Source organism: Hippocampus zosterae, chromosome 11, assembly GCF_025434085.1.
Source record: "Hippocampus zosterae strain Florida chromosome 11, ASM2543408v3, whole genome shotgun sequence".
NCBI classification, from domain to species: Eukaryota; Metazoa; Chordata; class Actinopteri; order Syngnathiformes; family Syngnathidae; genus Hippocampus; species Hippocampus zosterae.
In genome coordinates, this window is record NC_067461.1 from 7,794,448 (window position 1) to 7,806,894 (window position 12,447).

The 12,447-nt window shown below is 41.8% G+C and overlaps 1 protein-coding gene across 6 annotated transcripts in view; it reads right to left on the reverse strand.

Annotated features, from left to right (window-relative positions):
- The window catches only part of cdh5 (cadherin 5), a 40,296-nt gene that overhangs the window by 16,157 nt on the left and 11,692 nt on the right, over positions 1–12,447 (reverse strand). For 5 of the 6 annotated variants that reach the window (XM_052081206.1, XM_052081204.1, XM_052081209.1 and 2 more), the window contains 8 exons: positions 5,890–6,129; positions 5,282–5,561; positions 4,818–4,940; positions 4,481–4,648; positions 3,330–3,508; positions 2,043–2,156; positions 1,315–1,457; positions 1,042–1,175 (listed from right to left, as the gene is read on the reverse strand). In XM_052081206.1, coding sequence (XP_051937166.1) covers positions 1,042–1,175; positions 1,315–1,457; positions 2,043–2,156; positions 3,330–3,508; positions 4,481–4,648; positions 4,818–4,940; positions 5,282–5,561; positions 5,890–6,126 — 1,378 coding nt within the window. In that variant the 5' untranslated portion in view covers positions 6,127–6,129. Of the gene's footprint in view, positions 1–1,041; positions 1,176–1,314; positions 1,458–2,042; positions 2,157–3,329; positions 3,509–4,480; positions 4,649–4,817; positions 4,941–5,281; positions 5,562–5,889; positions 6,130–11,685; positions 12,388–12,447 lie in introns of those variants that run through there. The other variant, XM_052081203.1, reaches the window with a different exon arrangement.

Below are 12,447 nucleotides of genomic sequence, written 5' to 3' on the forward strand. Positions count from 1 at the left end.
TTTAGTTGCTCGAATGTCATTCTCACACGTTTGAAATTAAGAATATATTTATTCAATTTGTGTGGGCGTAGCGCATGAGTGAAATTTGATGACTAGTTATAAACACCCAAATGATGGTAATAAGTCCTGAATCAATTTTTTTTCCTGAACAACATGATATTTAGTCAGCATGTCCATGTTGAGTTCACCCATCAAAATGTCTCATTAAGCCGTGCCGTCAAACAAACAGCAGGTTTGCCATTTCGGTTTGAAGTTGCCATTCTGGGGTTATTTTGGCCCTTCTGGGGGTCCTTCAAAGAGTACTTGGTCCTTCCAATTGCTACCAAATTTTAACGGCAGAAATTCTGTCAAATTGCAAAGACTTTGAATCCTCCATCTGGCCCCCCTCCCAACTTTTGCGGGCCTGCGAGGCCTCGGTCATTACTGCTTGCTGCTTTAATTTCACTTTTATTCCTACCAAATCTCTGCAAATGTTGTCATTGGCTGAGATGAGTCAGGCCAATGGACAAAAGACTTTCTCTTTGCAAGCTGTTAATTTGTCACATGAAAGCAGCCTCGTTGCTCATTGCCTCTTCTAATGTCTGACATTTAATGTAGCGACTATCTTTAGTGCTTTGCTGTGTGCAGTTCACTATATCGACCTTGTCGAGCGAGGCTCAGGGGACCATTGTGCTCCCTAAACATGATGACAAAACACAAAAATAGATCTTTGGATGCTGTTGGCTGCCCGTCTAAAAATACAGACTTTGCTTTGGGAGGCTACAGACGAACAAAGAGAAGCCATAATGTGATTTTCTGCTCGCTCTGAGACTCAGCCAGGTGTGTTGGCAAGGCGTCTGATGCGTATTTTTCCTCGGTGATTGACTACATGCTGCGTTCCCAATACATGCGAGAGAAACTGTGAGTTTGGCCTCTCTAACTCTCTCCCTGAGTGCATGTTATCCGACACATGGCTTCCATTTGCCTGTGAGGAGCTTTTGTTTTCAATACATAAAAGTGTGTGTGTGTGTGTGTGTGTGTGTGTGTGTGTGTGTGACGCACCACTTGGCTCCTCTTGGGCTTTAACTTGGAACATGTGCGCGGCCTCCAGCTCACGGTCCAGAGTCCTCAGGGTGGACATCTGCCCTGTGATTGGATTGATAGCGATTGGACAATCCTTGTCCAAGATGGAGTACCTGAGGGCAGGCATAGAGTAGCAACTCATTTTCCTGTTAGCATCCGTTCTTCCCTATTACCATATTGTTCACTCTATCGTCAGTAGAGTCGTAAAACCACGATTGAATATTAGATATTTGTGTCACAATAGATTGTTACCGAATACTCTTGCCAGCTTTATCCGGATCTCTGGCACTGATGGTGCCAACGTTGTTGACCAGTCTTTCTTCAGGCACATTGAAGGTGTACGTTAGCTGTGAAAATACGGGTGGCTCGTCTACATCCACCACCTTGACGTTCACCTGCACATGCATAGGCAAGCATCCACTTTTTCAATGACGGCATATATTTGTAAGGTAATTATTGATCTACAATGCCCTCATCAGGGCCTTCAATTTGATCATGGCAAACAAGACTTTTTGTTAGTCTTGACCATTCTGAGTCCCAGTAAGCCCCACTGGTGTTCCGCAGGGTTCAGTTTTGGGGCCCCTTCTCTTTATTTTGCATTTGCTGCCTCTGATTCACATTTTAAGAAAGCATGGTACTGTATTTCCTTTTACTGCTATTCAGATAATTGTTAGATCTATGTCCTGCCAAGCAAAATGGATGGTTTCTCCTTAAGGCCACTGGTGTCCTGTCTGGAGGAAATCAAAACGTGGATGGCACTGAATTTATTCAGTTTCAATGAAAATAAAATAGAGTTTATAGAGTTGGGTCCTAGAGGCCCTTGTATATCCGTCCCCACCCAGCCCCTGCCCCTTTGTCTTGGGCCAACAGTCTCGAATTTGGGTAATATCCTGAACAGTGATTTAAAATTGGACATGGAAATTGTTGCTGTTGTCAAGGCGGGTTCAGACAATTATTAATTTGGCTACATTGTAATTTACCTGTGCTGTGGTGACGGCGGTGGCCACGTTATCCGCGGGAAAGCGCAGGTTTCGCAAGTTTTCCCGCACCTGTACGCTGAAGGAATAGCTGTTTCTTGTCTCATAATCCAGAGCCTGAATATCACCCAACAGACAGTTAAATGTACATGAGAGAGGTAAATTAAAACAAAATAAATTGTGTGTGTTTGTGTGTGTAGTGGTTAAATTGAGAGATGGGAAAATGCTTTTTTAAAATTATTTATTAAAAAAAAATTTTTTTTTTTTTTAATCTGTGGATCATGTCGCAAAACTTTTGTCCATGCAGTTTACTTTTTCAAATGTATTCCATCCCGGCTCGTATTCCATTTCCACTTTTGATGTAAACAAACATCCTCTACATTCTCCCTTGTCCCGTTCCTGTTCCAGTTTGTGGTGGTATTAGAGGCAGCTTACCGTTCACTTTGCGTTCTTTTTTTATCTGCGGACGGGGAGACGGGAGTGTGCCGCTAACTGGATTATTCCCGCTAACGAAGACTTCCGAAGGCGGCTGGTAAACACCTTTAACGAGCGTGCGGCCCATCGCCGACTAGACGGGTCGCAGAGCCAGAGGATTGGGCTTCCCTTCCGCACCGTTGGAATACATTTTGTGCTCTGTGATGTCTCTTAAATACTTTATCTGAAACCTCGCGAGCATGAAATATCTCCACTCAGCAGACGGGCCATGCCACGCATTGTTATTTATCAAACCGCCTGTGTAAATGTGTGCGAGGGCATTTAAAAGTGTGGCTTTTGCCTCGGATGCTTATGTTCTTTTTTTTTTTTTTTTCGCTCGTGGATATTTTGTAATGCTCAGATGCCACGTATTTACTCTATGTGCCTGCAGACAGCCAAGTATAAAGAGACGCTTTAAATGTCACATCAAACCACAAACCGCTGCTGCTGGAACATAGATCAGCGTCACTGTTCGCAGGGGGTTTGGGACCAAAAACAAATATGGTAGGCCTTCTCCCTTGTAACAGTGTTTAGAATAACCCAGAACAGTGACAGACTTTTTATAGAATTCATGGTTAGGACAAAATAAATTTCTCTTCAAAAATCGCAAGTATGAAACTCCAACAAAAAACTATTGTTTTCTGCGACATATCTTCATGAACTGACAGTGGCCGGATGTTGTGAATTTCACTGTTGCCATCTAGTGGCACAGAATCTGAAGTTGAGTTGTGGGTCAAATTTTATGCACAAAAGAAAAATTTTCAATCAGGAGATTTCTCTGTAATTCCAAATCCGCTCTCGAAGGACGCATTTCACCTGTCTGAGCATGAGGTTGCCGTCCTTGCTGGGGCCGAGCTCCATGTAGAACATTTTGTTGTCAATAGGCAGGGAGAAGATGGGCTCTTTGTTTTGGATCTGATCTCGATCCTCCAGCTCTAAAGTGCCAATCCTCGAGTTCAATTTGTGGTCCTCTGGAACTCGCAACTCGTACGTCCCTATGAAATAAACGGTACACTATTAGTCATTATTCAACTCTAGTTAAAAACAGCAACGCATCGTTGGGGTCCTTAAAAACCTACACTGTCATGTTAACTTTACACAAATGCAATAATTATTTCATTCCCAGAAGGCCCGTTAGCTGTTGTTTTATTCCCATATGCAACACATTGCTTTAGAAAGTATGAAAATGGATTACGGCCAAACTGGAAAGAAAATAAAAAGTATACACCAAGAATAATGTTGAAATCTCACAAGGGTAAAACTAGTAGCGTAGTGGTATTTTTTTCCCCCCAAGGTAAAGGAGGCATTTAAAATTAAACAATAAATAATGTTGATGTATAATAGAAATCGTCTTTTTTTTAATCTAAAAAAGTGCTAATATTACAATTGTATTTCTCTTAGCAAAGAAGCCCAACACTATATGATAACATTTCTTTGGAGAAAATAATTAATATTCACTTGAAGTACCTTTCTTTTACAGGAAATATAAAAATCTAAAATTAAGGACATTTTCATTTTTATAATAGTGGTCTGAGCATAAAATTTTGTTTCAGTTTCTATTACTTTTTTAAAGTGTGTTCATGAAATTTAATTTTATTAACAAAAGCATTTTTTCATTTTTCATTGTAGTTCTTTCCCTAGTTTTCGACAATAACCTTGCTTGTGCCGAAATTATTTTCCTTGATTCAAATCTTTTTTTTCTCAAATAAAAAAAAAACAATTATGTATCGAGGTCCTATTTCTAAGAGGAAAAAAACCCTGTAATATTTCAACAAATTTAAATTTTTTCGTGTTCTTGTAAAGAATAGCTTGAAAAGAAAACTGTGTAAAGCACAATTTTTTTCAACAAAGGGTGGAAAATCACAAGACTTATGAAAGGAAAACATCAGAAGAGCAGTTTGTTGCGTCTTGCAATATTACGACTTTTCCTGCAAACAAATGCGCTTTTATCCCTGTGCAGTCCTCACGTCTGGTGAAGGAGGCGATGTTGTCGTTGGTGTCGGTGACACTGACAGTGACAGAGGTTGTGGCCGTGCTGCCGGACACCATTCCTCTCATGTCCTGAGCCCGGACCACCACCACGTATTGACTTTTGGTCTCGCGATCCAGAGTGCTCACCTTGCAGCTGATCATACCTGGACACACACAGCAATTAGTTAACACAATGTTACAATGCTGCCGATTTTTGACTGATTTCAAAACTATCATTCAAACTATTCAGCGTTTTAGTTCACTCGTTCTGCCATCATGGTGAAAAACTCATCATTTTGGATGTGATCAAGTTGCAACCTGAAAAGTAAAAACCTGTGATGCTGTCAATTTCAAAGGCAGACAGGTCGCCATCGGGCGTCAGAGAGTAGCGCAGCTCGCCGTTTGCGGTGGTTGGGTCGTCTGCATCCGTTGCCCTAACTTCGATCACTTTGGTTCCTGTGGAGGTAAAAGGGCGTTCGAAATAATAATTATAACAATAATAATCATAAAAAGTTTATCATTCTAGATTTGAGGTTTAAAAAAAAATCAATCAAAAAAGACCGCACTGTCTTTATCCCTCCCAAATGCAACAAGTTAAAAAAAAGTGACCTAATTTTCGTGATACTGCAGCTTTTTTCTTCTTGGAAAACTGACTTTATTGCTGTAAGCTAAATGTATTTGATAATGCAGTTAAAAACATTTTATAAGACTAAAATAATTTTGACATTTTAAACCTTTTTTATTTTATTATTATATTTTTTTCTTTCTGAAAGTGTCGTAATAATGATAATAAGTACCTATGGTAGACCTCTCCACGATGGATCCGTTGTAAGTTTTGGGGAAGATGGGGATGTTGTCGTTGATGTCAGTCACCTGGACCACAAAGTCTCCCGAGTCCTCAATGAGTTTGTTGTTGCCGTCGTACATCCTGGCGGTCAAGTGGTATGCGCTCTTCTCCTCGCGGTCCAAAGATTTGCTGACAAACAGGTCACCCTTGTGGTCCACGCTAAAAATGCCATCGGCGCCTTCGCCCTCGATTTTAAACCGCTTAACCTCCACTCTCTGACTGGACTTGAGCTGGAAAAATACATTGAAACATTAAAAACAATCGTTTGATGACCGGTACCTACCAAATACAGGGGGAAACAATGACATATTTGTTTTACGTTTTGAGTCATTCTATACCAGATTTCATGGATGGATCCTTTGTGCATATGAAAACCATTGGAACCCTTTACCAAATTTAGCAGAATTTGGCTAATTTGTAACACCTGCAACAACCAAAATTGAATAGTTTTTTTTTCCTGTGGAATCTTCCTGGTTGGGTTTCTCCTTGTGCTTGTTGTTGAATGCTGCTCACAAACATAACACACAATATTTGTGATTCGGGTCATTTCTCATTTACCTGCCCGATCTTGTAGGGAATGGCCGCCGGTTTCTCCTCCTCCACATAGAGCGAATTCCAGATCCACTCACGCTTCTTCCGAGACAGGATGGGATGGCTCTCTTTCCTCACAATCTCCTCGGCAACTCCTTGCCGCCTCTCCGATCCCACCACCAAGTTCTCGGAAATGCCGGGCGAGACGGACCAGGCCGCGATGGCCACAATAAGCCCCGCGGTCCAAAGCCGAAGCAAAGCCATGATCTGTACAGAGTGGGTGAAGAAGTGAGGATGAGGAAGAAGAAGAGTGTGACATTAAAACCACTTATCAGCTGTGCGCACACTACCCGAGAGTCCCGGATGGCCTATCGTGGCATACCAGGACTCTTAAAGCTCCTCAGAAATGGGACTCGGTGGAACATTTAGGACCCCGGTGCTGAAAGCTTCCCACTCTGGAGGCCGCGGCGGGATTTATTAAACGCGCCAACCCACTTTTAACGGAGCACTCAGAACGCGGTCGTCTTTATCGGACACTTAGCAAGCGATGGGTTTGACATTTTCCAACGATTCTTGTTCTCGCTTGGGAAGATAACTGGAAGAACTGCTAACGGGATGTGATGAAGCATGTCCACCATGTCGGGGAAAAGTTCAACGGAGTTGACGTCAGCTGGCAGCAACCTCGGTGATAAAGTCCAAATGTGAACATTCCTGATGACTGACCTCATGATGTGAACGCCCTGATTCTAAAACACCCTCATTACTGATAATCCATGCGGCACGCAGTTAAAAGCAGAGCATGTACTGCATGAGGAGAAATGAAGACAAAGGAGTGGGGAGATCACCCCGGTGAAGTCTGCTGGGATGATAAGTAAAACGTCTGCAAAGACAACCCGATCAGTCCAGTTGCGTTGGATTCGATGCCCTGAAAATGAAATCCGGACGAATGAGTATATTCCCAGACGCAAGTGTGGAGAAGGTTGCATGTTGTCGGAGAGACTTTGGGTGAGATTGAGTGGGGGTTATTGGTTGCCTGGAGTGACACTGAGAGTTAGCTCCCCCCTCCTCCCCTGGGGGGGAGACTTAGGGGGAAAGAGTAGGGATGAAGATTGGCGAGAAACTGATGAGATGCCCGAGGGGGTAGTTTGAGGCAGTACACTCAAGGTGAAAATCAGAGGGATGTTGAGGGGACATACAGAGTTCCAACCCAGTTGAAGACAAGGAGTTGAAGGTGAGGGGGAGTAAGGTGAGGATTGGGGTAAAACTAATGGATTGCCTGAGGGTGACACTGAGAGTTACAGCTCAATCCCCCCTTCCCCTTCCACTGTCATTTTACCCATCATTGTCACCATCAATATTTCTGTCAGTCTCATGCTCGGTGCCCGCCACACCCCTCAAGCATCGTCCTTATTGTCCGCACTCCACTTCAATGTCTCCCTTCCCCTTAGTCACTCCCAGTTTCCTCTTCAAGGTGACTCTTGGGATCAAGTCTCAGGTAGACCATCAATCCTCCTTAGTATCACGTTCTGTCCCACTCAATCTCCTCCGCAATTTCTCCCCCATCTCCTGTTCCAATTCAAATTGAAGTTTTGAAATGGAGCATTTTAAATTGGTTTGGTCATCCATGGAAACCGGACAACTGTAACCCACCCATCGCCCCTACACTGTGTTCCCCTCTATCTCTTCCACCTACTCTCTGTCTCCCCCTCCACCACCCTCATTTCCCCGATCTCTCCCCACTGTCCCCTGTCAAAATACACCATCTCCCCAAATGACGCCCCTTCTATCCACCTCCGTCTCCGCCTTTGTGTGCCAAACATTAGCGACCTATCTGAGTGTTGTCCGTGTCTCCGTCCATTCCCAGTGCATGCCGCTGGATAGATTATGGCATCTTATTGTCTGTCGACCATTAGCAGCATGCGGGGAGAAATCGGGGATTAGGATGCGAGGATTACCGAGCTGCCTCCCTCTAATGGTCTAATCTCATATTGTGGAGACCCGCTGTGACCCTTCGCCCGTAAATCAGCTCAAAAAAAGACGCCGACCACCACTTTTCATTTGTCCTCCTTTTTGTCTGCCAGCTTTTTTGTATCCTTTCACGGTGAAATTAATTAAAGTGGAAATGTGAGGTGGGTTTTCTTAAATTATTTGCTGAGTGAAATTGGAGACATCTAAATAGTTGTCCTCCAAAATGTATTCATCTCATTTACTGCAGGGCGCAGACTTCTATTCATGGGACTTTTCAACTAGCTGGAAAATAACATGGTGCTGCGTTCAAGGTCTTCTTTCTTTTCTTTCTTTCTTTCTTTCTTTCTTTCTTTCTTTCTTTCTTTCTTTCTTTCTTTCTTTCTTTCTTTCTTTCTTTCTTTCTTTCTTTCTTTCTTTCTTTCTTTCTTTTCAACAAACTGCCTGAAATTACAATGGTTTCTTTCACTGCAGGTAGTCCACTGACCAAGGACATAAAATTATTCATAATAACATCTTTAAAGCGATTTCATATGACGATAGGAACATTAAAGCGTAGCCCTTATTTTGCGATTAGTACCAGAAAATAAAAAATAAAAACAATTGGCAAAAGACTGTAAGACACCATATGGTATTTAAAAGTTAATATGGACACATGGGCTAAAAGTATTGTACAATAAATGAAGTCAAAAATATGAAATGTGATCTTCATCCTAGGCCAGTTTCCATATAAGGCCTTTTTTTTCCGTGTTAGCCATTCCCTTTAATCAGCCGCATGAAGTGTAAACACAAAGCCTTCTGGGAAACGTGCTTAATGAAGGCCAGTCATTAGCACAGGATGACTCTCCCTTCCTGCTTTTCCAGCTGTGGACGTATGCGTGCTTCCTTCTCATTCACCTCCTTCTTCATTCTCCCGTTTTCTACCTGCTTGTCATCTGTCTTGTCTTGTGCTCATCACCTTTCCGTCACTCATCATCTTCCTCTGTCTTGTTCACATGGAAGCTCGTTATTTACTTTTATTCTGTTGACTTCTACAGTGTTTAACTTCATCTGTCAGAATTTGGAAGGAAATAATTGTTTTGTTTTGTTGAAACCCCCACGGTCCCTACCACGGACCTGCCCAGTCCCCCTGCCTCCCCAAAAGGTTTTGAATTGCCTGGAGATGAAACAGGATGAACTTTTTTTTTTCTAAATGAAGCTACTCAACTCACTTCAACACAGTTCCTTCACACCTAGATGCCACAAGATGTGGCAAAGCAAAAAACGTGTCCTAATGAAGCGCTTCAACTCACTTCAGTATAGTTCTTTGGCACCAACATGCCACAAGATGGCCTGAAAACACACCTTTTTGTCGAAATAAAGACGCTCCACGCAATTAAACATAGTTCTTTGGCACCACAGGATGGCAGGAAAACACAATTTTTGTCTTAATGAAGATCCTCGGCTCATTTGAACAGAAATTCAAACGTCAAAGGAGGATAGGGCCAACAAAAAATCTGTAATATAGGGTTCCCATATCCTGTATTTGAGGTATTAATAGTGACATTTAAATGCTGTGCAGTAGTTCACTTTCGCTCATAGTTCTTATGAAATTGTTGCTCAAACTACCGAGAAGAATATCATTAGTAGGATATACTGCCTGTATCCATCTATGATAACGTGCTCAGAGATTTTGCACCTGTGCTGTTGCGCCAGCTGGGTGTCTTTTCACACTTTGCGTGATGATTAAGGTCTCGTTAATTACAAAAAAAACAGAAAAAAAATCATCCTCCTCACCTTATTTACCATAGAGGTGTCAAAAGAATAAACAGGTTCCAGGAATATCTGTAATTACATCTGAGCATTGTCCGCAGGCTGCAGCTGTGTCGTGCGTAAGTGCTTGTGCAAGCAGACAATCACGCCGACGACACGCTTTCAGTCCTCACTGCCAGTGAGTGGCAGACAACGGTGACCTACTTTTTGGTACACCAGCCAACAAAACCAGGCAAAACTTTGCCATCTCACATGCTCGCGAACAAGTTTCAATTTGCACTTAATCTTTATTTACTTAACTGCAGAGGGATGAGGCAGCTATTAGGCCCTGGCCTCCAAAGATCATCATGTGTGCCACGGGAAATGATTCAATTTCACTTAGTTGGTCTGTAGATTATTATTTGTGTTCTCTTTGTTTATCTAGTCGTGTCATATGTTAGCGACCTGTTGGGACAGGCAGAACAATTAAATGCTTCCACTAGATGTCACATGTACAATCTAATTCAATTTGGTTAAGTTAGGATGGAATGCTTTGTGCACATTTATGGCCTAAAATAAGTTTTGACAGTTTTGGCTGCCAATACTTCAAAAGAAAATCAAATTAAAAGTGATGGCTTTTGGCGCTAGTTTTTTTTTTGGGGGGGGGGGGGTTGTCAAAGCTGCTTTTGACACAGCTCCACTTTTACCCTCTGACAACTGTAAGCGTGTGTGAGTGTGTTGAGATTAAAACGGGTTTAATTGCAAAGCAGCTTCAAACAATCTGTCTGCTTGCAAGTCACACCAGCATGTGCAACCACACACACACACTCATAGAGTGCGCTGTGTCAAGTCAGACGAGTGCATGGTGGTTGTCCGGGGCAATGTCACCGTCATTTGGTCTGACACTAATAGCCGGCCGTCATCTGGGCATAATTGACGGCCTCTGTCAGCTTTTAATGGAGCCCAATTATGGCCCATGAATGGAACTGAGAGTTTTTGGTGTGTGGAATGGTGGTGACAATAATGGTTAACCATATTTAGATGGACTTTTAGCAATTGAATGGACATCATTATCGACAATTTATAGAAATTTCGAGCCATTTAGAGTAAATACTCCTTGATCCGTGTCAAATTCTACATTTATTATACATGTCATGTTGGTCTGGTCTTCTAGTATACAATACTGTCATGTGAGCTATCCCGCCATTCGGAACACATTGCACTACTTTTCTTTAGTTTCAAAACTGACTAGATTTATTCAACAGGGATCCTAAAGTATCAACAAAAGATCACAGCAAAGCTGGAAAAAACTCGAGACAAAAGTAGCAACAAAGTTAACAGCAAAAAAACAGGAAAAGACAAATTTAGGAAGCCAAGAAACAAAAAGGGATGGATTCCCTGTAGCATGAAAAAGGTCAAGCTTACAAACAAGGGCTGGGTCAATAAGTGGCAGGGTGCGTGATTATCTGACAAAGGACAGAGGTAGACATGGACTATTTATATACATAACCAATGGGCTAAAGACGTATTTCCCTGGTAGCAGCACGAAATGCATCTTGGGATATTTTCCTAGCCAAGCCTTCACAAGTCACCAACCAATGCTTTCTTGGTATAGGCAAGCTGACAAGAACACATGAAAACATGAAAGCATGAAAGACTTTGTTTTAGAAACAGTTTACATTTTTAATGGGGGTTTTCCAACTATGAACTTCAAAAAATTGTAATCTTTTTCATGAATTTATATCGTATGGATATGTAATTTCTCACAATAACAGTTCATTTAAAGATTTTGCATTTTTTTAGAAGTTTTTGTAAATGTATTATTTTTATTATGTGCTGATCTTTCCTGAAGCAATCAGCATGCGACTTTTGCCAAACCGCTATCGTCACAGCTGGACAGCTTGTCAAGCACTCTGACATCCATCTGAATGAATGAATGAATGCCTCTAATCATGCCCGCGTGTCATGTGTGTAACGGCGGGACGACCAAGTCTCCCAGATGGCACCCAAAGGATTTTCTCAGTTTACTTCCCCTACAGCCCTTCATATTTGCCTCTCCAGGAATTAGACCAATGGCTTAAGTTGCATGGATGGCTTCCGATGCAGCAGAACAACAAATCAAATCACCCCTGTCTCCCTCCTGGACACAAATCCATTGACGGGAGAAGGAGGAGGAGGGGGATGAATAAATTGTGCAGATACTGCAATTGGAAAAAAAATCATTGAAAACTTCCTTTCTCATGAGATGGCAACATATCGTCGACTGAGTGGCTAGATTCACGCAAAACAGCAGGACTGCGCCGTTCTTCTCATGATTTGTCATTCAAATATTTGCCTGTTCATATTTTTTTTCCAAGCGCCTATTCTTTGTTTTCCTGAAATCCTCATCCATCTATTTGCTCTTTTTTTTTTTTTTTGCTTGGGCCAAAGCCATGTGTAACAGTAAAAATTAGATGTGGCGCCATCGTGTGGTATCTTGGGGCCCAAGGAACTACCATAGTACCTACACTTCCAAGGTGGATTATTTTTTCTTATTTTTTTTTAATTTATTATCCATGGCTAAATATTTTTGATGGAATGGCATCACAACATTTTTTACCCATAATGGGATTAAAGTCCGAATTGTTGTGTTGGCTGTGTACCCAATGAAGTGTCCATAGAGTGCAATTGGATAACTAGCGTCAAATTTTTGCAAAGGTTTTGACTTTTGGCTTTTGACTTTTGTGGGAAACCAAGAAATTATTTTGGGGGGATTAGTTGTCATCAGATTGTGAAATGGTGCCAAATAAAGTGCCCCGGTGCCTCCAGTTATCACAAGATCTCTGTCACGATATCTTTTTTTAAAAAATATATTTTAATTTTTTTTTAATATCACAATATCGTAAAATA